Source organism: Periophthalmus magnuspinnatus, chromosome 4 (assembly GCF_009829125.3).
Source record: "Periophthalmus magnuspinnatus isolate fPerMag1 chromosome 4, fPerMag1.2.pri, whole genome shotgun sequence".
In the NCBI taxonomy this organism is placed as follows: Eukaryota; Metazoa; Chordata; class Actinopteri; order Gobiiformes; family Gobiidae; genus Periophthalmus; species Periophthalmus magnuspinnatus.
This window is the reverse complement of record NC_047129.1, coordinates 2408120-2432361: the sequence shown is the minus strand read 5'-3', so window position 1 is coordinate 2432361 and position 24242 is coordinate 2408120. Positions and strand designations below refer to the sequence as shown.

Below are 24242 nucleotides of genomic sequence, written 5' to 3'. Positions count from 1 at the left end.
TCAGGGACATTTTGTCTGAAACACATTTTCCAATTTCAACAAAGTACTCCCTGTCTTCTAGATAGGACTTGAACCAGTTTAGTGCCGTACCAGAGGTGCTCACCCAGTCCTCTAGACTCTGTAAGAGGATCCCATGATCAACGTTTGATGTTTCATCTGAACACATGGCTGTTCAACGCATGTGCGCCCTGAGGATTGCACTACATTGAGAAACTATTTTAAACATGTTAATATGGCAAATATAGCCTTTTCAAAACAATAAAGGTAACATGGTGATCTAACTGTATAATGTTTGAACAATGAATACCCGAGAAGTAAAATACCCCTGTTTAAATATATTTTTCTTCATGTACTGTACATGTTATTTAGTGTATTTGCACTTGTAGCTTGGTTGGTCCATTGGCCCGGAGCACTTGGTCAAACACCTGCAGACTGTGATGCAGAACTCATTGTACACCTGTCCTACTCCTCTACAGGTAATACAACTTCTATTTAACATTTTATCTATTACGGTACTACAAAATCCTTCTGTCTGTGTCTACATCGGCAATGACATGAAATAAAGTTTGGATCTGTGTCTAATCTGCCTACTAAGTACATGTAGTGGTTAAGTTACAAAGTACTTTAGACAGACAACACAAAATAAGTGCACCCTTCAGTTTCAATAAAATGTTTGTAGTTGCTGTAGTTTTTGACAAAACCATCTTCTAGTTGCATCGCTAAACAATGTTCACTAAAAGTGCTTTACATCAAGGAACCAGTCAGCCATTCACACACACACACACACACCCCCACACACGTGCGCGCTCATACACCAGTGTACGCAGACACTAGGGAAAAGTGGTGTGAAGTGTCTTGCTTAAGGACACAATAACAGCATTCACTTGTGGGAGTTTGGAACAAAGTCACTGTAGGTCCCAACAACAACCAAACATGAACAGTGTACCATCAGTTCCTCATTGCTTTCAATCATACCTCTTGAGTTTCACTGATTCGCACTGTATTGATCTGTTGTGTTCAGGAGGCTGTGGCTCAGGGTCTGCTGAGAGACTGTGCTCTGATGGGGCAGCCTGACTGTTACTTCAGCTCTCTGACAGAGGAGCTCTCCTCTCAGTGAGTTTAGCACTTTGTTGCCATGGTCAGTGAACCTTGCTGTTACACTCATCATAAAGGGCTTCTGAACCGCTCTTAGTCTTATCCGTCCCCCAGGACCTGTTTGCCATGGGTGACCCTACCAGGGACATGGAGCCTCCGACAACATAGCTCCCAGGATCATTCGGGTGCTCAAACTCCTCCACTATGTTAAGGTAGCAGTTCAGGGACCACCTTTGTTCTATTGATATAACTTACTAAGCAAGATTAGGATGTTCAAAGTAAATATAAAACTCAAGTCTTAACATTTATACAAGGGAGTGGGAGTGGTGGGACAAACCTTGAAGTTAAATATTCAGCTTATTCCAAACCACATTCTGCAGAAGGTATCCTTCTTCACAGGTGAGTCCTTAATACTACTACCACTGCTTAATACTTATATATTTAATTTTAATCAGTCGAGTTATTCTTCTTTCTGCAACTAGTAGTTTTACAGTGATGGTTAGAAATAATAAATAAATAAATAACAGTTTGACCTAATTGAGTATTGAGTAGTTTGGGAGCGGGTGCCAGTTTTCCCTATTGATTACATTGCATTATCAGTGATCTGCATTTCAACAATTTCACTTTTACCCCCCTCCCACCCAATCAGTACTAAATTTTATTGGCCAATAGAATGTTGTGATGTCATTCGAAACCCAGCAATAACTGGTAGCCTGCCATGCAGCGCCCAGAGAACCCAGATCTCAATAGGATTTTAGTCAGGAGCAGTGAACTAGTGTAGTTACCTACTGTTGCAGCAATTTAATCATTATATGTTGCAGTAAAAAAATGGCAATAAGACACACAAATGCTAAAAGAATCGAGGGATTGGACAAAAGTATTGGGTAAGTAGTTTATACCATTTTATGTAGATTGTATAAATTCACAACCCTTTGCTCCTGTCTGATCCACTGTGCATTATTTCAGGGTGTCCTTTTCTTCACTGACAGCAGACCCCTCTATAGTGAACTTGGGACCAGGATTTCCAGACATGCCTCCTCCTCACTATGTCAAAGAGGCTCTGGCCAAAGCATCGACTGTGGACCAACTCAACCAGTACACCAGAGGATTTGTAAGAAACATCATGATTTAGTTTTTTATTTTTTTTTTATAAACACTGCCACTTTAATTGAAATCTGTATACTGTTGTGTTACCAATAGACATCTATGGATTATAACATCTTATTTTCTTTATATAAATTGAGACATGTTATGGCTTTCTTTGCCTTAAATCTTTACTTATGGATCTTTTTGACCTATCCTTCTTAATACCATCTGTTGTTATGCACGGGTGTATCTGTTGTGCATCTAGTGGTCTCCAGGTCAACGGGTATGATTGTTCGGGGTATGATCATTTGTCAGATGAGGGTGAGACGACACTATTGGAGACAACAAGCTCTTTGACCATTGTGCACAATTTAGACTTTGATTCAAGACAACTTCTCTGTTGATTTTACATTTTTAAGGTTTTTACTATTAGAAATTCCACAACAGACTCCAGTTTGAACATAAACATAGTAAAGAAGCAGGGGATGGAGATTTTTATCACAATATTGCAATAATACATGTTTTGGTTGCCATTTTTAGCTCAAATGTATGTGTAAAGGGAGTGTCAAACACATGCTTGTCTCTTAAGATGATGTTGGTTTTCCCTGGAGTGTTCAACAGTATCGCATTTTGGCTTACCCATCTCTATAGCTACAAGTAGGAGTAATATTATTATTATTATTTATTTTTTTTATTCAATACACAATACACATTAAATGTGGAAAATTCAAGGCTAATTAATAACATCTTCAGAGAGACAAATAGGTGGTGAACCCCCCCACTAATGTTACATAATGTGCCTTTATTTCTGATTAATCTTTGATACACTTATGTGACAAGATTTATACAGATTTATTGGCTTAAATTTATTTATTTATTTAAATTTATTGGCTGGCGGAGGAGGAAGCCGGACAGACCTGGCAGACCCAAGCGCATTGTGAGGGTCTGCTGGGAACGTCTGGCGGAGCCCTCTGTCAGGGGGGTCTTCAACTCCCACCTCCGGGAGAGCTTCTCCCTGATTCCGGGGGAGGTTGGAGACATGGACTCCGAGTGGGCCATGTTCTCCACCTCTATTGTCGATGCGGCTGCTCGTAGCTGTGGTCGTAAGGTCTGTGGTGCTTGTCGCGGCGGCAATCCCCGAACCCGGTGGTGGACACCGGAAGTAAGGGATGCCGTCAAGCTGAAGAAGGAGTCCTATCGAGCCTTGTTGGCTCGTGGGACTCCTGAGGCAGCTGATGAGTACCGGCGGGCCAAGCGTGCCGCGGCTCGGGCAGTCACAGAGGCAAAAACTCGGGGTTGGGAGGAGTTCGGGGAGGCCATGGAGAAGGACTATCGGACGGCCTCAAAGAGATTCTGGCAAACCGTCCGACGCCTCAGGAGGGGGAAGCAGTGCTTCACCAACACTGTATACAGTGCGGGTGGAGAGCTGCTGACCTCGACTGGGGATGTTGTCGGGCGGTGGAAGGAATACTTTGAGGATCTCCTCAATCCCACTGTCACGTCTTCCGAGGAGGAAGCAGAAACTGGGGACCCAGATGCGGACTCGTCCATCACCCTGGCTGAAGTCACTGAGGTGGTTGGCAAGCTCCTCGGTGGCAAGGCTCCAGGGGTGGACGAGATCCGTCCTGAGTACCTCAAGTCTCTGGATGTTGTGGGGCTGTCTTGGCTGACACGTCTCTGCAACATCGCGTGGCGGTCGGGGACAGTACCTGTGGAATGGCAGACCGGGGTGGTGGTCCCTCTGTATAAGAAGGGGGACCGGAGGGTGTGTTCCAATTACAGGGGAATCACACTCCTCAGCCTTCCCGGTAAGGTCTATTCCAGGGTACTGGAGAGGAGAATCCGACCGATAGTCGAACCTCGGATTCAGGAGGAGCAGTGTGGTTTTCGTCCTGGTCGTGGAACACTGGACCAGCTCTATACTCTCCATCGGGTCCTCGAGGGCTCATGGGAGTATGCCCAACCAGTCCACATGTGTTTTGTGGATCTGGAGAAGGCATTCGACCGTGTCCCTCGTGGTGTCCTTTGGGGGGGTGCTCTGGGAGTATGGGGTCCGGGGCTCTTTGCTAAGGGCTGTCCGGTCCCTGTATGACCGGAGCAGGAGCTGTGTTCGCATTGCCGGCAGTAAGTCAGACCTGTTCCCGGTGCATGTTGGACTCCGCCAGGGCTGCCCTTTGTCACCTGTTCTGTTCATTATATTTATGGACAGAATTTCTAGGCGCAGCCAGGGGCCGGAGGGGGCCTGGTTTGGGAACCACAGGATTTCATCTCTGCTGTTTGCGGATGATGTTGTCCTGATGGCTTCTTCGAGCTAGGACCTGCAGCAGGCACTGGGGCGGTTTGCAGCCGAGTGTGAAGCGGCTGGGATGAGAATCAGCTCCTCCAAATCCGAGGCCATGGTTCTCGACCGGAAAAAGGTGGTTTGCTCTCTCCGGGTGGGTGGTGAGTCTCTGCCCCAAGTGGAGGAGTTCAAGTATCTCGGGGTCTTGTTCACGAGTGAGGGAAGGATGGAGCGGGAGATTGACAGGCGGATCGGTGCAGCGTCTGCAGTGATGCGGTCGCTGTATCGGTCCGTTGTGGTAAAGAAGGAGCTGAGCCGGAAGGCGAAGCTCTCTATTTACCGGTCAATCTACGTTCCTACCCTCACCTATGGTCATGAGCTCTGGGTAATGACCGAAAGGACAAGATCGCGGATACAAGCGGCTGAAATGGGTTTCCTCCGCAGAGTGGCCGGGCGCACCCTTAGGGATAGGGTGAGGAGCTCGGTCACACGGGAGGAGCTCGGAGTAGAGCCGCTGCTCCTACACGTTGAGAGGAACCAGTTGAGGTGGCTCGGGCATCTGCTCAGGATGCCTCCTGGACGCCTCCCTAGGGAGGTGTTTTGGGCATGTCCCACCGGGAGGAGGCCCCGGGGAAGACCCAGGACACGCTGGAGGGACTATGTCTCTCGGCTGGCCTGGGAACGCCTTGGGGTCCCACCGGAGGAGCTGGAGGACGTGTCCGGGGTGAGGGAAGTCTGGGAGTCCCTGCTTAGACTGCTGCCCCCGCGACCCGGCTCCGGATAAGCGGAAGAAAATGGATGGATGGATGGATATTGGCTTAAATCTTTGCATCCCTGATCATCCTTGTTCCCACTTGTGTAGGGCCATCCTCCTCTGGTGAAGGCCCTCTCTAAGGTGTATGAGAAAGTCTGTGGGAGAGCTATTGATCCTTTCAAAGACATCCTGATCTCTGTGGGAGGCCAAGGCTCCTTATTCTGTGCACTACAGGGTCTGGTGGATGAGGGAGATGAGGTAAAAATATGAATGCAAAGAATTAAATATAGATTATAGATAAATAATTTTTATCTTCTGTTCAGGTAATTATAATAGAACCTTTCTTTATCCTCTACGATCCAATGATCAGGATGGCAGGTGCTAAGCCTGTCATGATACCACTGCGTCTTGTGAGTTTTCCACTTTTTTACCACTAGTTTTAGCTGTGATTTGAGTTGATGAAAAACGGATCAAATTATATATATTTTTTTTCCCCTCTAGAAACCTGGAAAGAAGAACATCACTAGTGCTGACTGGTATCTGGATCCTGAGGAGCTTTCTAGTAAATTTAACTCAAAGACAAAGGCCATTATAGTAAACACGCCCCACAATCCTACTGGAAAGGTAAGGCAAGGCAAGTTTATTTGTATAGCACAATTCATACACAAATTAATTTAAAGTGTTTTACACAATAAGGACATTAAAATCACACAAATCAAAACATAAATAATCATAAAAAATCATCATAAAATTAACTTTAAAACAGAAGAGTGTAGGATAAAAAACCTTTCAGTCGTATGCACAGCTAAGGATGTAGATGAACTCAGAGTGGTGACAATCTCTTGGACAGTTTTGTTAGTTACAGGTGCGTGAGTCAGCTCTAAGTGTCTAGGTGGGTGCTGGGTTGTTACTTGCGTCGTGGAATTGATGGTATTTTTAATGCCCTGAACCTTGTCATTAAAGAATACTGCAAAATCATTGCACTTAGGTGTGGAAATTAGTTCTAACGGCAGTGGAGCTGGAGGGTTTGTTAATCTGTCAACTGTTGCAAACAGGACACGATAGTTGTTCCTACAGCTTCCAGTAATGTCAGAAAAATAACAGACGGGTCAAAGAAGACACAGAAATGATCAGAGAGAGCAACATCCACCACATTGACATTTGAAATATTTACTCCTTTTGTAATGAGCAGGTCTAGAGTGTGTCCTCTGTTGTGGCTCGTTGACATGCTGGGTCAGACCAAAAGGTTTCAAGGACAGAACTCAGCTCGTTAGCGTTTCTATCAAACACATTATCCACATGTACATTAGAATCACCTGTAATGACTAAACTATCAAAGTCAGTGCATATGACTGAAAGTGTCACGCTGGTGAAAAACTGGACTCACGGGCAATTCACAAGAAAACCTGAGGGAGGTGGTGGTGGTAGTTGTGGTGCTGCTGGTGGTGTTGACACATTGGCTCGCTCTCTGGTTGGCGCAGCAGGAATACTTCTCTCAATCCTTTTTTCTCTCACTGGGCCAGGAACCTGTCCAGGCCGGTGCCTCAGAGTGTCAAGGAGGTTATCAGTCAGCACTCTCACTCCACCTCTGCTTTGGTGTGGGCCATTTCCCTTGAACAGGTCCTCTCGTTTCCAGAATAGATCAAAGTTCTCAATGTAGTGCAGTCCTCTGGCTACACATTCGTTGAACAGCCATGTGTTCAGCTAAAACAGCCGGGTAAATTTGTTCATCTTCCTTCTGTCTATGCTAGGAAGAGGTCCATTGATGAATGTCTTAACCTCCACTTTATTATGCTTGAATAATTTAATGAAATATTTTTTCAAGATTTCGGTCTGTTCATTTTCAGTGTCAACTGCACCCACATGCACAATCAGCTGTTTAGCTCCTTGGTATGTTGACAAAGCTTTTGACAGGAGTTTTGTGATCTCAGAAACAGTGTCACTGGGATAAGAGCAAGTTGGAATTCCTCTATGGCTCACATCTCTGATAGCACCGTCCCCTAACAGCAGCGTATCGCTGACCTTGACATGTGACACAGATGTCTGTCTGCTGCCGCTCTTTTGCCAACGTCATTGCTCTTGTTTTGTGACAAAAATCCATTTTCTATTTGTATGTTAACATCAACATCAGTCTGTGTCAGTGGTAAAAATCTGTTTGTAAGCTGTATTTTGGGTGATTTAACTATATTATCATAGTCTTTTGTCACTTGTTGCGTTGGCTTGGCATTCTTGTCTACAAAGTTATGGAAAAGACACCGTATCACTCAGATTTAAGTTGAAAGTAGTAGTTTTTTCACCCTCTTCTCTGAAAGTAACTGTGGGTTGCTTATCACTGGAAGTCACAGGGAGCGTCTGGTGAAGTCCTATTTCAGATTCTAAAACAAATATCCGTGCTTGTCATTAATTTATTTATTATTATCTTTAATGTATACTGCCTCTCCACTTCTCCAGGTGTTCACCAGAGAGGAGCTGCAGATAATCGCTGACCTCTGTATCAAACATGACACACTGTGCTTCAGTGATGAGGTTTATGAGTGGCTCATCTACAAAGGACACCAGCACATCAAAATTGGTAATCCAATGTGAATCAAGAACATGCTGTATATATATATATATATATATATATATATATATATATATATATATATATATATATATATATATATATATATATATATATATATATATATATATATATATATATACACACACACGCACACATACATAGGCGCAATAAGCAATTGCCAACAGCCAGTGTGGGTCCTTAAGCAAGAACCTTTAATCTACTGACGACCTCATACAATGACAAGTGCAAATGAAACTCACGAGATGCTAGCTCGGACGTTGCCCGGCAAACACGGTTTGCGTCAGGTGTTAGGGAACTAGAGCACCTTGATGAGAAATGGGCTATTGGAACAAGACAGAAATGGCTGAGAACAAGGCACTTTTGGAATGCTACTACTCTAGTGACCCGCGTCAGAGGGGTTACATGAGCTGGATGTGGGAAAAATGGTTACTTCGAAACCCACAGGCCAAGTTTATGGCTAAGCAACTTGTAACTCAGTATTCCCACATCCGCAAACAACAACTACTATCACAACTTGAGGTACAACTTGTGTTGACGAGATACAACACAAATGCTACGGCAAGGAGGAGCCAGGACGCCAGGTCAGATGGGAGTTAACATCAACTCCCCAACCAGAGATTGGGTATGAAGCCCCAATAAGTATCACGCTGAGCGAGGCAGAGACTGACCTGAAAGATAAGATCATGGCTCAAATGAACACAAGGCAACCTTGATGCCAGTTACAGAGACTAAATGAAGTACCATTTGAAAGTCTCCTGTGAATGCAGCACTGAGAGGGATCCCTACCTTCGGCCATCACAGAAACCAATGAGATGAAATACACTTCAGCAGCAATGATCGTAGAGATGCTTGGCTCTAAGAGCAACCATGGGAGCCATAAGAAACACTGCCCAGCATGGAAATGACTAGGCTAAAATCAAGGCAGCGCAGAGAAAAGTGAGCCAACTGTCAGAGGCCCAGAGGGGTGCAATGAAGCACTGGAAACTGCCCAAAAAAAGGCTCCAAGCCTTGGCCAGCTGCCTAAAAAGGTACACACGAAATAATGAAGCCAGACTAATAAACTGGCAAAAGTATATGCTCAATGGCAGGGTAGAGCAGACCCAGACACCAGAGCAGACCCACCAAGGCTGGAAACTGAGCAGTACTGGAAAGGTATATGGGAGAAGGAGGCATCACATAACAGAGATGCACAGTCGCTGGTGGCTCTGAAAGAAGTCCACAGCAACCTTCCTGAACAAAATCCAGTCTCCATCACAGTGGCAGACGTCCAGGAAAGAGTCTCAGGCATGAAAAACTGGACCACACCTGGCCCTGACATAATCCACACCTACTGGCTAAAAAAGCTCACTGCTCTCCATGAGCATCTGGCAGCACAAATGAACCAGCTGCTAATGGATGGAACTCACCCTGAATGGCTAACCGAAGGCCGCACAATCCTGATCCAGAAAGATCCCTCAAAGGGTACAACCTCATCCAACTATCGGCCAATAACCTGTCTCTTCACAACATGGAAGCTCATGTCAGGCATCATCGCGGCTAAGATAAGTGGGCACACGGATCAATACATGAGCACAGCGCAGAAGGACATCGGCAAAGATACCGGGGGAGCCAAACACCAGCTCCTGGTTGAACGAACAGTGGCCCGGGATGGATACCGACTCAGGAATGAGGCTACCATCAGTCACCTCCTCTACATGGACGACATCAAGCTGTTGCTAAGAATGAGTGAGACATCGACTCACTGATCCACACCACCAAGATCTACAGCACAGACATTGGAATGTCATTCGGGCTTGAGAAGTGTAGGCGGATGGTGACAAAGAGAGGGAAGGTAATCCACACAGAAGGGGTCTCCCTCCCAGAAGGGACAATAGCAGACATTGAGGACAGTTACAAGTACCTTGGTATCCCACAAGCAAATGGCAACCTTGAAGACGAAACAAGGAAAGCAGCCACAGCCAAATACCTCAGACGAGTAACGCAAGTCCTAAGGAGTCAGCTCACTGACAAGAACAAGACCCAGGTAATAAACAGCTATACCTTTCCAGTAATTAGATACCCAGCAAGAATCATAAGCTGGCTAAAGGAAGAAATACAGACCACAGACGTTAAGACCCGAAAGCTCCTGACCATATATGGTGGGTTCCATCCCAAATATAGCACCCTGAGACTGTACGCGAGCCGTAAGGAAGAAGGCCGAGGACTAGTGAGTGTAAGAGCCACAGTCCAGGATGAAACATCCAAGATCCATTAGTACATCAAGGACAAGGCCCCAACAGATGACGTGCTCAGCGAATGTCTCAGACAGTGGAGTGCAGTGGAAGAGGTGCTGGAAGAACCATCATGGAAGGATAAGCCCCTGCACAGGATGTACCACCAAAACATAACTGAAGTGGCTGATATCAAGAAATCCTACCAATGGCTTGAGAAAGCTGGACTAAAGGACAGCACAGAGGCACTCATCCTGGCTGCACATGAGCAGGTCTTGAGCACCAGAGCGATAGAGGCCCAGATCTACCACATCAGACAAGACCCATGGTGTCGGCTGTGCAAAGAGGCCCCTGAGAAAATCCAACACATAACTGCAGCATGTAAGATGCTGGCAGGGAAAGCATACATGGAGCGGCATATCCAAGTGGCAGGCATAGTGTACAGAAACATCTGCACAGAGTACGGACTGGAAACCCCAAGATCAAGGTAGGAAACACCTCCAAAGGTAGTGGAGAATGATCGAGCCAAGATCCTGTGGAATTTCCAGATACAGACTGACAGGATGGTGATGGCGAACCAACCGGACATTGTGGTGGTGGATAAACAACGGAGCAAAGTCATTGTGGTGGACGTTGCAGTACCAAGTGATAGGAACATCAGGAAAAAGGAACATGAGAAACTAGAGAAATACCAGGGGCTCAAAGAAGAGCTGGAGAAGGCCTGGAACGTGAAGGCATCAGTGGTGAACGTGGTCATCAGAGCACTTGAGGCAGTGACCCCCAAACTGGAGGAGTGGCTATATATATATATATATATATATATATATATATATATATATATATATATATATATATATATATATATATACACACCTCCCCGAACCGCCACCTTAACGTGGTGGAGGGGTTTGAGCACCCGAATGATCCTGGGAGCTATGTTGTCGGGGGCTTCATGCCCCTGGTAGGGTCACCCATGGCAAACAGGTCCAGGGGGACGGGTCTGACTAAGAGCGGTTCAGAAGCCCATCATAAAGAGAAAAACAACAAGGCCGTTTACGTCGCCCGGACTGGCGTTACCGGGGCCCTACCCTGGAACCAGGCCTGGGGTGGGTGCTCGGCAGCGAGCGCCTGGTGGCCGGGCCTTTCCCCACGGGGCCCGGCCAGGCCCAGCCCGAAGGAATGACGTGGGGCCATCCTCCCGTGGACCCACCACCTGCGGGAGGAGCCATGACGGGTGGGTGCAGAGAGATCTGGACGGCAGTCGAAGGCGGGGAACTCGACGACTGGATCTCCGGACATGGAGACTAGCTCTGGGGACATGGAATGTCACCTCGCTGGGGAGGAAGGAGCCTGAGCTTGTGCGGGAGGTTGAGCACTACCGTCTAGATATAGTCGGCCTCACCTCCACGCATAGCTTGGGCTCTGGAACCCAACTTCTTGAGAGGGGTTGGACTTTCCATTTCTCTGGCGTTGCCCGCGGGGAGCGGGCAACACCAGCTGTGGGCTGTGGGCTTGCTCATTGCCCCACAGCTCAGCCGCCAGGTTTTGGAGTTCACCCCGGTAAACGAGAGGGTTGCGTCCCTGCGCCTTTGGGTCGGGGACAGGTCTCTCACTGTTGTGTCGGCTTATGGGCCAAACAACAGTGCGGAGTACCCGGCCTTCTTGGAGTCCCTGGGAGGGGTATTAGACAGTGTACCAACCAGGGACTCTGTTGTTCTCCTGGGGGACTTCAATGCCCATGTGGGTAACGTGACACTTAGAGGGGCGTGATTGGGAGGAATGGCCTCCCCGATCTGAACCCGAGTGGTGTTTTGTTATTGGACTTCTGTGCTAGTCACAGTTTGTCCATAACAAACACCATGTTCGAGCACAAGGGTGTCCATCGGTGCACGTGGCACCAGGACACTCTAGGTCGGAGGTCGATGATCGACTTTGTTGTCGTGTCATCTGACCTCCGACCACGTGTCTTGGACACTCGAGTGAAGAGAGGGGCTGAGCTGTCAACTGATCACCACCTGGTGGTGAGTTGGATCCGCTGGCAGAGGACTAAGCCGGACAGACCTGGCAGGCCCAAGCGCATCGTGAGGGTCTGCTGGGAACATCTGGCAGAGCCCTCTGTCAGAGGGGTCTTCAACTCCTACCTCCGGGAGAGCTTCTCCCTGATCCCGGGGGAGGCTGGGGACATGGACTCTGAGTGGGCCATGTTCTCCACCTCTATTATCAATGTGGCTGCTTGTAGTTGTGGTCGTAAGGTCTGCGGTGCTTGTCGCAGCGGCAATCCCCGAACCCGGTGGTGGACACCGGAAGTAAGGGATGCCGTCAAGCTGAAGAAGGAGTCCTATCGAGCCTTGTTGGCTCGTGGGACTCCTGAGGCAGCTGATGAGTACCGGCGGGCCAAGCGTGCCGCGGCTCGGGCAGTCACAGAGGCAAAAACTCGGGGTTGGGAGGAGTTCGGGGAGGCCATGGAGGAGGACTATCGAATGGCCCCAAAGAGATTCTGGCAAACCGTCCGATGCCTCAGGAGGGGGAAGCAGTGCTTCACCAACACTGTTTACAGTGCAGGTGGAGAGCTGCTGACCTCGACTGGGGATGTTGTCGGGCGGTGGAAGGAATACTTTGAGGATCTCCTCAATCCCACTGTCACGTCTTCTGAGTAGGAAGTAGAAACTGGGGACGCAGAGGCGGACTCGTCCATCACCCTGGCTGAAGTCACTGAGGTGGTTGAGCAAGCTCCTCAGTGGCAAGGCTCCGGGGGTACCTCAAGTCTCTGGATGATGTGGGGCTGGCTTGGCTGACACGTCTCTGCAACATCGCGTGGCGGTCGGGGACAGTACCTGTGGAATGGCAGACCAGGGTGGTGGTCCTTCTGTATAAGAAGGGGGACCGGAGGGTGTGTTCCAATTACAGGGGAATCACATTCCTCAGCCTTCCCGGTAAGGTCTATTCCAGGGTACTGGAGAGGAGAATCCGACTGATAGTCGAACCTCGGATTCAGGAGGAGCAGTATGGTTTTCGTCCTGGTCGCGGAACACTGGACCAGGTCTATACTCTCCATTGGGTCCTGGAGGGTTCATGGGACCATGTCCCTCGTGGTGTCCTTTGGGGGGTGCTCTGGGAGTATGGGGTCCGGGGCTCTTTGCTAAGGGCTGTCCGGTCCCTGTATGACCGGAGCAGGAGCTGTGTTCGCATTGCTGGCAGTAAGTCAAACCTGTTCCCAGTGCATGTTGGACTCCGCCAGGGCTGCGCTTTGTCACCGGTTCTGTTCATTATATTTATGGACAGAATTTCTAGGTGCAGCCAGGGGCCAGAGGGGGTCTGGTTTGGGAACCACAGGATTTCATCTCTGCTGTTTGCAGATGATGTTGTCCTGATGGCTTCTTCGAGCCAGGACCTGGAGCAGGCACTGGGGCGGTTTGCAGCCGAGTGTGAAGTGGCTGGGATGAGAATCAGCTCCTCCAAATCCGAGGCCATGGCTCTCGACCGGAAAAAGGTGGTTTGCCCTCTCCGGGTGGGTGGAGAGTCTCTGCCCCAAGTGGAGGAGTTCAAGTATCTCGGGGTCTTGTTCACGAGTGAGGGAAGGATGGAGCGTGAGATTGACAGGCGGATCGGTGCAGCGTCTGCAGTGATGCGGTCGCTGTATCGGTCCGTTGTGGTAAAGAAGGAGCTGAGCCCAAAGGCGAAGCTCTCGATTTACCGGTCAATCCACGTTCCTACCCTCACCTATGGTCACGAACTCTGGGTAATGACTGAAAGGACAAGGTCGCGGATACAAGCGGCTGAAATGGGTTTCCTCCGCAGGGTGGCCGGGCGCACCCTTAGGGATAGGGTGAGGAGCTCGGTCACACGGGAGGAGCTCGGAGTAGAGCTGCTGCTCCTACACATTGAGAGGAACCAGTTGAGGTGGCTCGGACATCTGCTCAGGATGCCTCCTGGACGCCTGCCTAGAGAGGTGTTCTGGGCATGTCCCACCGGGAGAAGGCCCCGGGGAAGACCCAGGACACGCTGGAGGGACAATGTCTCTCGGCTGGCCTGGGAACGCCTTGGGATCCCATCGGAGGAGCTGGAGGACGTGTCCGAGGTGAGGGAAGTCTGGGAGTCCCTGCTTAGACTGCTGCCCCCGCGCCCCGGCCCCGGATAAGCGGAAGAAAATGGATGGATGGATGGATATATACACACACACACACGTACAGTGTTGTTTTTCAATAATCCAGGTCCTGGCTCGAAGAAGCCATCAGGACAACATCATCTGCAAACAGCAGAGATGAAATCCTGTGGTTCCCAAACCAGGCCCCCTCCGGCCCCTGGATGAGCCTAGAAATTCTGTCCATAAATATAATGAACAGAACCGGTGACAAAGGGCAGCCCTGGCGGAGTCCAACATGCACTGGGAACAGGTCTGACTTACTGCCGGCAATGCGAACACAGCTCCTGCTCCGGTCATACAGGGACCGGACAGCCCTTAGCAAAGAGCCCCGGACCCCATACTCCCAGAGCACCCCCCAAAGGACACCACGAGCGACACGGTTGAATGCCTTCTCCAGATCCACAAAACACATGTGGACTGGTTGGGCATACTCCCATGAGCCCTCGAGGACCCAATGGAGAGTATAGAGCTGGTCCAGTGTTCCACGACCAGGACGAAAACCACACTGCTCCTCCTGAATCCGAGGTTCGACTATCGGTCGAATTCTCCTCTCCAGTACCCTGGAATAGACCTTACCGGGAAGGCTGAGGAGTGTGATTCCCCTGTAATTGGAACACACCCTCCGGTCCCCCTTCTTATACAGAGGGACCACCACCCTGGTCTGCCATTCCACAGGCACTGTCCCCGACCGCCACGCGATGTTGCAGAGACGTGTCAGCCAAGACAGCCCCACAACATCCAGAGACTTGAGGTACTCAGGACGGATCTCATCCACCCCCGGAGCCTTGCCACCGAGGAGCTTGCCAACCACCTCAGTGACTTCAGCCAGGGTGATGGACGAGTCCGCCTCTGGGTCCCCAGTTTCTGCTTCCTCCTCGGAAGACGTGACAGTGGGATTGAGGAGATCTTCAAAGTATTCCTTCCACCGCCCGACAACATCCCCAGTCGAAGTCAGCAGCTCTCCACCCGCACTGTAAACAGTGTTGGTGAAGCACTGCTTCCCCCTCTTGAGGCGTCGGACGGTTTGCCAGAATCTCTTTGAGGCCGTCCGATAGTCCTCCTCCATGGCCTCCCCGAACTCCTCCCAACCCCGAGTTTTTGCCTCTGTGACTGCCCGAGCCGCGGCACGCTTGGCCCGCCGGTACTCATCAGCTGCCTCAGGAGTCCCACGAGCCAACAAGGCTCGATAGGACTCCTTCTTCAGCTTGACGGCATCCCTTACTTCCGGTGTCCACCACCGGGTTCGGGGATTGCTGCCGCGACAAGCACCACAGACCTTACGACCACAGCTACGAGCAGCCGCATCGACAATAGAGGTGGAGAACATGGCCCACTCGGAGTCCATGTCTCCAACCTCCCCCGGGATCAGGGAGAAGCTCTCCCGGAGGTGGGAGTTGAAGACCCCTCTGACAGAGGGCTCCGCCAGACGTTCCCAGCAGACCCTCACAATGCGCTTGGGCCTGCCAGGTCTGTCCGGCTTCCTCCTCCGCCAGCGGATCCAACTCACCACCAGGTGGTGATCAGTTGACAGCTCAGTCCCTCTCTTCACCCGAGTGTCCAAGACACGCGGTCGGAGGTCAGATGACACGACAACAAAGTCGATCATCGACCTCCGACCTAGAGTGTCCTGGTGCCACGTGCACCGATGGACACCCTTGTGCTCGAACATGGTGTTCGTTATGGACAAGCTGTGACTAGCACAGAAGTCCAATAACAAAACACCGCTCGGGTTCAGATCGGGGAGGCCGTTCCTCCCAATCACGCCCCTCCAAGTGTCACTGTCATTACCCACATGGGCGTTGAAGTCCCCCAGGAGAACAACGGAGTCCCCGGTTGGTGCACTATCTAGTACCCCTCCCAGGGACTCCAAGAAGGCCGGGTACTCTGCACTGCTGTTTGGCCCGTAGGCCGACACAACAGTGAGAGACCTGTCCCCGACCCGAAGGCGCAGGGACGCGACCCTCTCGTTCACCGGAGTGAACCCCAACACGCAGCGGCTGAGCTGTGGGGCAATGAGCAAGCCCACACCAGCTCGCCGCCGCTCCCCGCGGGCAACGCCAGAGAAATGGAGAGTCCAACCCCTCTCAAGAAGTTGGGTTCCAGAGCCCAAGCTGTGCGTGGAGGTGAGGCCGACTATATCTAGCCGGTAAAGCTCAACCTCCCGCACAAGCTCAGGCTCCTTCCCCCCAAGCGAGGTGACATTCCATGTCCCCAGAGCTAGTCTCCATGTCCGGAGATCCAGTCGTCGAGGTCCCCGCCTTCGACTGCCGCCCGGATCTCTCCGCACCCGCCCCTCATGGCTCCTCCCGCAGGTGGTGGGTCCACGGGAGGACGGCCCCACGTCGTTCCTTCGGGCTGGGCCCGACCGGGCCCCGTGGGGAAAGGCCCGGCCACCAGGCGCTCGCTGCCGAGCACCCACCCCAGGCCTGGCTCCAGGGTGGGGCCCCGGTAACGCCAGTCCGGGCGACGTAACTGGCCTCGTTGTTTCTCTATTCATGATGGGCTTCTGAACCGCTCTTAGTCAGACCCGTCTCCGAGGACCTGTTTGCCATGGGTGACCCTAGCAGGGGCATGAAGCCCCCGACAACATAGCTCCCAGGATCATTCGGGTGCTCAAACCCCTCCACCACGTTAAGGTGGCGGTTCGGGGAGGGGAGAATTAAATTATTGTTTTTCAATAATAATGAAACATATTTTCACAGCCACGTTACCAGGGATGTGGGAAAGAACCGTAACTCTTGGCAGTGCTGGGAAAACGTTTTGCATCACAGGGTGGAAGGTGAGGAAACCGAATGGTCTTTCAACAGGGGTTATGATGCAAAATCTATTTTTTGGAGCTTTGTACTATGCCATAACTTTCCACCATCAAAAACATTCCACAAGTAGTTTTAGATGTCATCCATACGTATTTGAGTAATCGAGTAATCTGTCTCCTAGGCCCCATTTGTGCTCCCCCATAACAATTTTCAGAGTATACAAAAGCATGAAAATACAACTTCAAAAACCTGATGTGATGTGCAGTAGTTTCATTAGCAGAATGTGCACCGAATGTAATGTGATAGCATAGCAATAAAAAAATTAAAAAAAACTATAAAAGGTAACATGGTGATCTGACTGATCTGAGGGTATTCATTGCCCACACATATGTGTGGGCAATGAATATCTTGTAGAATTAAAATACCTCCTCTTTAAATATATATGTGTTATTTAGTGTATTTGCACTTGTAGATTGGTTGGTCCATTGGCCCAGAGCACTTGGTCAAGCACCTGCAGACTGTGATGCAGAACTCATTGTACACCTGTCCTACTCCTCTACAGGTAATACAACTTCTATTTAACATTTTATCTATGTCTGTGTCTACATCGGCAATGACATGAATTAAAGTTTGGATCTGTGTCCAATCTGTCTACTAAGTACATGTAGTGGTTAAGTTACTAAGTATTTTAGACAAACAACACAAAATAAGTGCCACCTTCAGTTTCAATAAAATGTTTGTAGTTGCTGTAATTTTTGGCAAAACCATCTTCTAGTTGCATCGCTAAACAATGTTCACTCAAAGCGCTTTACATCAAGGAACCAGTCACCCATTCACACACACACACTTGCTCATACACCAGTGTACGCAGACACTAGGGAAAAGTGGTGTGAAGTGTCTTGCTTAAGGACACAATGATAGCCTTCACTTGTGGGAGTTTGAAACAAAGTCACTGTAGGTCCCAACAACAACCAAACATGAATAGTGTACCATCAGTTCCTCATTGCTTTCAATCATACATCTTGAGTTTCTCTGATTCACACTGTATTGATCTGTTGTGTTCAGGAGGCTGTGGCTCAGGGTCTGCTGAGAGACTGTGCTCTGATGGGGCAGCCTGACTGTTACTTCAGCTCTCTGACAGAGGAGCTCCAGCACAAGAGGGACCGCATGGCGTCCATTCTACAGGCTGCAGGGCTGACTCCAGTCCTGCCAGAAGGAGGGTATTTCATGCTTGTGGATGTCTCTCCTCTCAGTGAGTTTAGCACAAAGCTTTATTGCCATGGCCAGTGAACAAAATTTATAAAATAGGAATGTATCTTGGTGATAAGTAATAGTAGTAAACCTGAAATATTATATATTGAAAGTTATGCATGAAATAAGGTATTAGAAATGTTTTGTAACTTAGCAGTTAATAAAGTTCAGAGACACATTTTACATACAGTTAGCGGTTTTGATGTCATTAGTTACCATATAGCTGATTAGTTCTTTGCAAGCTTTCAAATTTTAATATTATGTTTTGGGTGCTAGAACAAAAAAATGCATTGTCCAGTGCCGCCCATTAATCACATTATCAGGGTAAAGCTGAGGTACTCATGTAAATGTTGTACATATGTGTATGAAATTTTGATGTGTTGCCACTTAAAGCATTATAAGCCAGGATCTTTAAGAATCAGTAAGGAAGTACTATGAAGTATCCATCCTGCCATGTACTCTGTTGTGGTTAAATGCAGACGTGGACCTATCTCATATGGAGAATGAAGCTTACGACTACAAATTTACGAAATGGATGGTCAAAGAAAAGGTAAGTTTTTACTTCAGGGAGGCTGGGGCCTTTTTCTTGGAATTGAAATCAAGTTTGAAATTTCATATTGTGACAATGCTAGTGTTTATAGTGATGAATTAAAACTATGACTAATTCTGGTTAAAAAAAAAAAACAAACGCTCTGTACTGTCTTTTTTTTAGAAACTGGAAGCATTTCCAGTAACTGCATTTGTGGGGAATGAATCGAAAAAAGATTTTGAGAAATACATTCGTCTCTGCTTTATCAAGGTACAACTTCTACATCTTGTGTCTCACATTGAGTGAATGTTTGTCTACATTTTCAAATGTTTTTCAAACTCTTATTTGTTTTTTGTAATTGCAGCACGACAGCACTATAGATGCTGTAGAAGTCATTCTCAAAGACTTGAACAAGACAAACAAAACAAAACTGTGAAGTCTTAATATAATGCACAAACTGCTTTTTAAATAGACATCACTTTTATTCTGAGTGTGATGGAGGTGGAGAGGTTTGGTAAAGATTAGGGATGTTCTCAGCAACATGCATATATTTTCAAGGACAGGTGCTAAACCAAGAAAAAATATCACTTTTCCATATTGTTTAAAATAAACTCATCTGTGATTTCTGCACACATGAACAAAATTGTTGGTACCCGTTGATTAATGAAAGAAAAAGTCACAGTGGTCACAGAAACAACTTGAATCTGACAAAAGTAATAATAAATAAAAGTTCTTTGAAATTTAACCAATGAAAGTCAGACATTGCTTTTCAACCATGCTTCAACAGAATTACTTAAAAAAATAAACTCATGAAACAGGCCTGGAGAAAAATGATGGTGCCCTTAACTTAATATTTTGTTGCACAACCTTCTGAGACAATCACTGCAATCAAACGATTCCTAAAACCATCAATGAGACTTCTGCACCTCTCAGCAGGTATTTTGGCCCACTCTTCATGAGCAAACTGCTCCAGTTGTCTCTGGTTTGAAGGATGCCTTTTCCAGATGGCATGTTTCAGCTCCTTCCAAAGATGCTCAATAGGATTTAGGTCAGGGCTCATAGAAGGCCACTTTAGAATAGTCCAATGTTTTCCTCTTAGCCATTCTTGGGTGTTTTTAATTGTGTGTTTTGGGTCTTTGTCCCATGACCTGTGACTGAGACCAAGCTTTCTGACACTGGCCAGCACATTTCTCTCTAGAATCCCTTGATAGTCTTGAGATTTCATTATACCCTGCACAGATTCAAGACACCCTGTGCCAGATGCAGCAAAACAGCCTCAGAACATAACAGAGCCTCCTCCATGTTTCACAGTAGGGACAGTGTTCTTTTCTTGATATGCTTCATTTTTCCATCGTTGAACATAGACCTGATGTACCTTGGCAAAAAGTTCAATTTTTGTCTCATCTGTCCATAGGACATTCTCCCAGAAGCTTTGTGGCTTGTCAACATATAGTTTGGCAAATTCCAATCTGGGTTTTTTTATGATTTGTTTTCAACAATGGTGTCCTCCTTGGTCGTCTCTCATTAAGTCCACTTTGGCTCCAACAACGACAGATGGTATGATCTGACACTGCGGCCACGTCCAGGAAGGTTAGCTACAGCCCCATAGATCTTAAATTTCTGAATAATATGTGCAACTGTAGTCATAGGAACATCAAGCTGCTTGGAGATGGTCTTATAGCCTTTACCTTTAACAGGCTTGTCTATAATTTTATTTCTAATCTCCTGAGACAACTCTTTCCTTTGCGTCCTCTGGTCCATGTTGAGTGTGGTACACACCATGTCCCAAACAGCACAGTGACGACCTGTAGCCCTATATATAGGCCCACTGACTGATTACAAGATTATAGACACCTGTGATGCTAATTAATAGACACACCTTGGATTAAAATGTCTTTTCTAGGGGTACAATCTTTTTTGTCCAGGCCTGTTTCATGAGTTTATTTTCTGTTGAAGCATGATTGTAAAGCAATGTCTGACTTTCATTGGTTAAATTCCATAGAATTTTATTTATTATTACTTTTGTCAGATTCAAATTATTTCTGTGACCATTGTGAGTATTTCTTTCATTAACCGAAGGGTACCAACAATTTTGTCCACATGTGCAGGTGTATGAGCTGAGGGACCAATAAGTATATTACAAAAGTGATTAAAAAAAAGAAAAACAAAAAACATGTGAGGGGTGTGGAACTTTTGGTAAAATAAATTAAATCTTCAGTCTGATACAGAAAAATGGGTTATAAGACCATCGTTGTAGCCTACTTCTCTCCAAGACTGAAAACATGCAATTGTTTATTAGACTGTAACAAGAGCCCCTGTCCTCTGCTCCCTCCCTGTGCTCCGCCCATGCTCTTCAGCTCTCTGAGTGTGAGCTGCAACCTCACACCAGGATGTGGATAGAGCTCCAGACACAGTCCAGTCTAAAACCTTTGTCTACACACCTTGACATACATGCTATGTTCTTTTTTATGTAGAATTCAGCTGATAGTTTTTGAGAAATGCATACTAATGAATCGATAGACGTATTATTTCATGTGCTGTTTTGCTCATAACATTGCCAATATGAGACAGCAAAATTCTATTTATGTGAAGTGCTTAAAACAATTTTTACACATCTGCTTCATGGAGCAAATAGAGCGCCACCTGGGCTCTATCTTTGCACATCCCTGGATGTACTAATCTGATACTGGTATTGGATATTGATGCCAATACTGAAAATTTTGTTGGATTGGATATTGGTTTTCAAAAAATGCTGCAGACGATATCTTGGGTAGACATATACACTACCAGTCAAAAGTTTGGACACACCATCTCATTCAGTGTTTTGTTTTTGTTTTTTTTATTTCAACTTTTGTCATATATTTACTTTCATAGATTTGATGTCTTCTGTAAGTGTATAAAATGTAGAAAGTAGTCAAAATAAAGAAAACTAAAACATTGAATTAGAGGTTGTGTCAAACTTTTGACTGGTCGTGTAAATTAATGTCCATTTGCTGGTTTTAGTTGGCCCAGAAATGTTTGAACTTTTATCTATACAAAGTTGTTTTGTAGTTACTTGAGCAATAAATAACAGCTACATAACACATTTGGATCAGTTTTGTCTTATTTTATTTCTGTTTTCAGTTTCTCCACTAGTATTGGTTGATATCGGGTATCGGCAGACACTTAAAGCCATAATATCAAAGTGGGTATATGTGTGAAAAAAATAGACCAACACACACACACACATGCTTTAGCAGTTATATTAAGTTGAAATATGTTCTGCTGGTCAACTAAAAGTGTACTAAACAAATAGAAACACAAAATGATGTGGAAGTATTTGGTTTATATTACAAAACACTTTTTGCAAATCTGTACATAATATTGACCAAATTTGACTATCCTTTAAATAATCTATATTCTTTTATTTCTATTTAATTTGTAGTATGCAAAAGAACAAGCGCTACACTCTTCAGGATGCACTAGAGGCCATTGTGGGAGATGATAGTGAGTTTGAGGGATGTGACGATAGCTCAGATGAAGACCCTGATGACCCTCTTTACAATCCCATGCCAAGACAGGCAGAGTGACGAGTCAAGTGAGTGTGGTGATTCAGACAGTAGTGAATCAAGTACATCAAATGATGTACCACAACCAAATGTGAATTTAGGGCAGCAAAATACATGCGTCCTAGGAAAAACAATTGATTTCAATTCAATTCATTTTATTTTTGTAACGCCCAAAATCACAACAACAGTTGTCTCGAAGGGCGTTCATGTTTTGGTTGATGGGGGAAACCGGAGTACCCAGAGGAAACCCATCCAGACACGGGGAGAAACATGCAAAACTTCACACAGAAAGGCCTGGGCGACCCGGGGATCGAACCAAACCTTCTTGCTGTGAGGCATGAGTGTTGCCACTCAGCCACCGTGCTGCCAAACACAAGAAACTCTCCATGGACAAAAACAAGGAACTGAAGAAGGAACTGTCCAAGGTAAAAAACAGCTTTCTTGGAGGAAGAAATCTTTTGAAACCCCTGAGTGCACATTCAAAGGACAACATGTCACACCTCCACTCGATCTTCTTAGTCCTCTGGAGTACTTCAGAAAGTTCATAACACCAGAAATGCTTGAGTTACTGAAGGAACAAATTTGTACAGTGTACAAAAATCTGCAAATCACAACAATGTTAACACCACGCTAAAAGAACTGGAAATATTGATTGGCCTTTACCTGCGCATGGGTCTTTGCCAATTGACAGGAAATCGTGCATACTGGGAAAATGACACAAGGTGTCCCATGGTGGCTGATAACATGTGATGTAATCGTTTTCAGAACCTGCTGGCAACTTTGCATTTCACTGACAGCACTGATGCATCAAACAGGCAAGCTGAAGATAAGTGTTGGAAGATCCGGCCATGGTTGGATATGTTTCCTAAACAATGCCTGGATATCACCCCGGAAGAGTACAACTCTATTGATGAGCAAATTCTGCCCTTCAGAGGGACACACAGCCCAATTAGACAGTATGTGAAGGGCAAGCCCCACCCTTGGGGTTTGAAAATTTGGAGCCGCTGTTCTTCCTCAGGAATCCTTTGTAATTTTGCAATCTATGAAGGTGGCACTGGGAAAAAATCTTTACTTGGTATGGGAGGTGATGTTGTGGTCAAGCTTTGTGAAACTCTTCCATCAGACCAAAACTGCAAAGTATTTGCCGACAATCTTTTTTCTTCAGCACCACTGGTGCTCAACCTTCTTCAACAAAAGATCTACTTTGTGGGAACTCTGCGTGGCAATCGCTTGGCTGGGTGTCAGCTTGAAGATGAGAAAAGTCTTGCCAAAAGAGGCAGAGGATCTGTTGATGCCAGGGTGGAAAAAGAAGAAAGGATGGTCATTGTCAAGTGGTATGACAACAAATCTGTTACCCTGATCTCATCCTACTGTGCAGTTGAGCCTCAAGATAACGCTCGACGCTGGAGCAAAGCAGACAAGGCATTTGTGGAGGTCAGGAGGCCACACAATGTGAAGGAATACAACACATTCATGGAAGGAGTAGACCTTCTTGATGTATGCATTGCAAGGTGCAAGTACCACATGACGTCACGGAGGTGGTACATCTACTTGTTCTGGCACACCGTCATGTTAGGTCTGGTTAATGCATGGTTGATCTACCGCCGTGACGGTAAACTACTTGGTGTCCACACTGAAACAAAAGAGCTTCCAAGCAGAGGTTGCCACTAGCTTCATTCTTTGCCAGGCACAAAGAGGCTGCCCATCACTCAGTGCCCCATCTCCACCACCACCACTGCCCAAGAGGGTTCGTGGTGGAGTTCCAGATGATGTTCGCACTGACCAAGTTGCACATTGGCCTGTGAAATGTGATAAGCGTGGCTGCTGTAAACTCTGCAAAATCAATGCAACCACCACTCTCTGTGAGAAATGTGATGTGCGTCTCTGCTTCACTGAGGAATGAAACTGTTTCAAGTTTTACCATATGGTTTAGGCTAAAAGGCTAAAGATACTTAACAGACAAAAGAACTGAGAAAATGTTTCAGACATGGTGCTGATGAT

The 24242-nt window shown here is 46.9% G+C and overlaps 1 protein-coding gene across 1 annotated transcript; it reads left to right on the top strand.

Annotated features, from left to right (window-relative positions):
- Positions 1 to 1923: 1923 nt before the first annotated feature.
- Positions 1924 to 23912, top strand: LOC117394107 (kynurenine--oxoglutarate transaminase 3-like). The gene is made up of 15 exons (XM_033992134.1): positions 1924 to 1979; positions 2062 to 2206; positions 5325 to 5474; positions 5540 to 5626; positions 5718 to 5840; positions 7668 to 7788; positions 16860 to 16936; positions 17386 to 17475; positions 17979 to 18165; positions 18644 to 18714; positions 18877 to 18963; positions 19058 to 19125; positions 22118 to 22258; positions 22597 to 22666; positions 23007 to 23912. The coding sequence occupies exons 1-15, from the start codon at positions 1924 to 1926 to the stop codon at positions 23910 to 23912; spliced, it is 2379 nt and encodes a 792-aa protein (XP_033848025.1).
- The last annotated feature ends 330 nt before the right edge of the window (positions 23913 to 24242 follow it).

Bases quoted from the DNA above. Each gene is read 5' to 3' on its own strand.
- LOC117394107 (XM_033992134.1), top strand. From the start codon at position 1,924: ATGGCAATAAGACACACAAATGCTAAAAGAATCGAGGGATTGGACAAA. The intron at 1,980-2,061 runs GTAAGTAGTTTA...GCATTATTTCAG, and splicing joins GGATTGGACAAAAGTATTGG to GGTGTCCTTTTCTTCACTGA. The intron at 5,841-7,667 runs GTAAGGCAAGGC...CCACTTCTCCAG, and splicing joins CCCACAATCCTACTGGAAAG to GTGTTCACCAGAGAGGAGCT.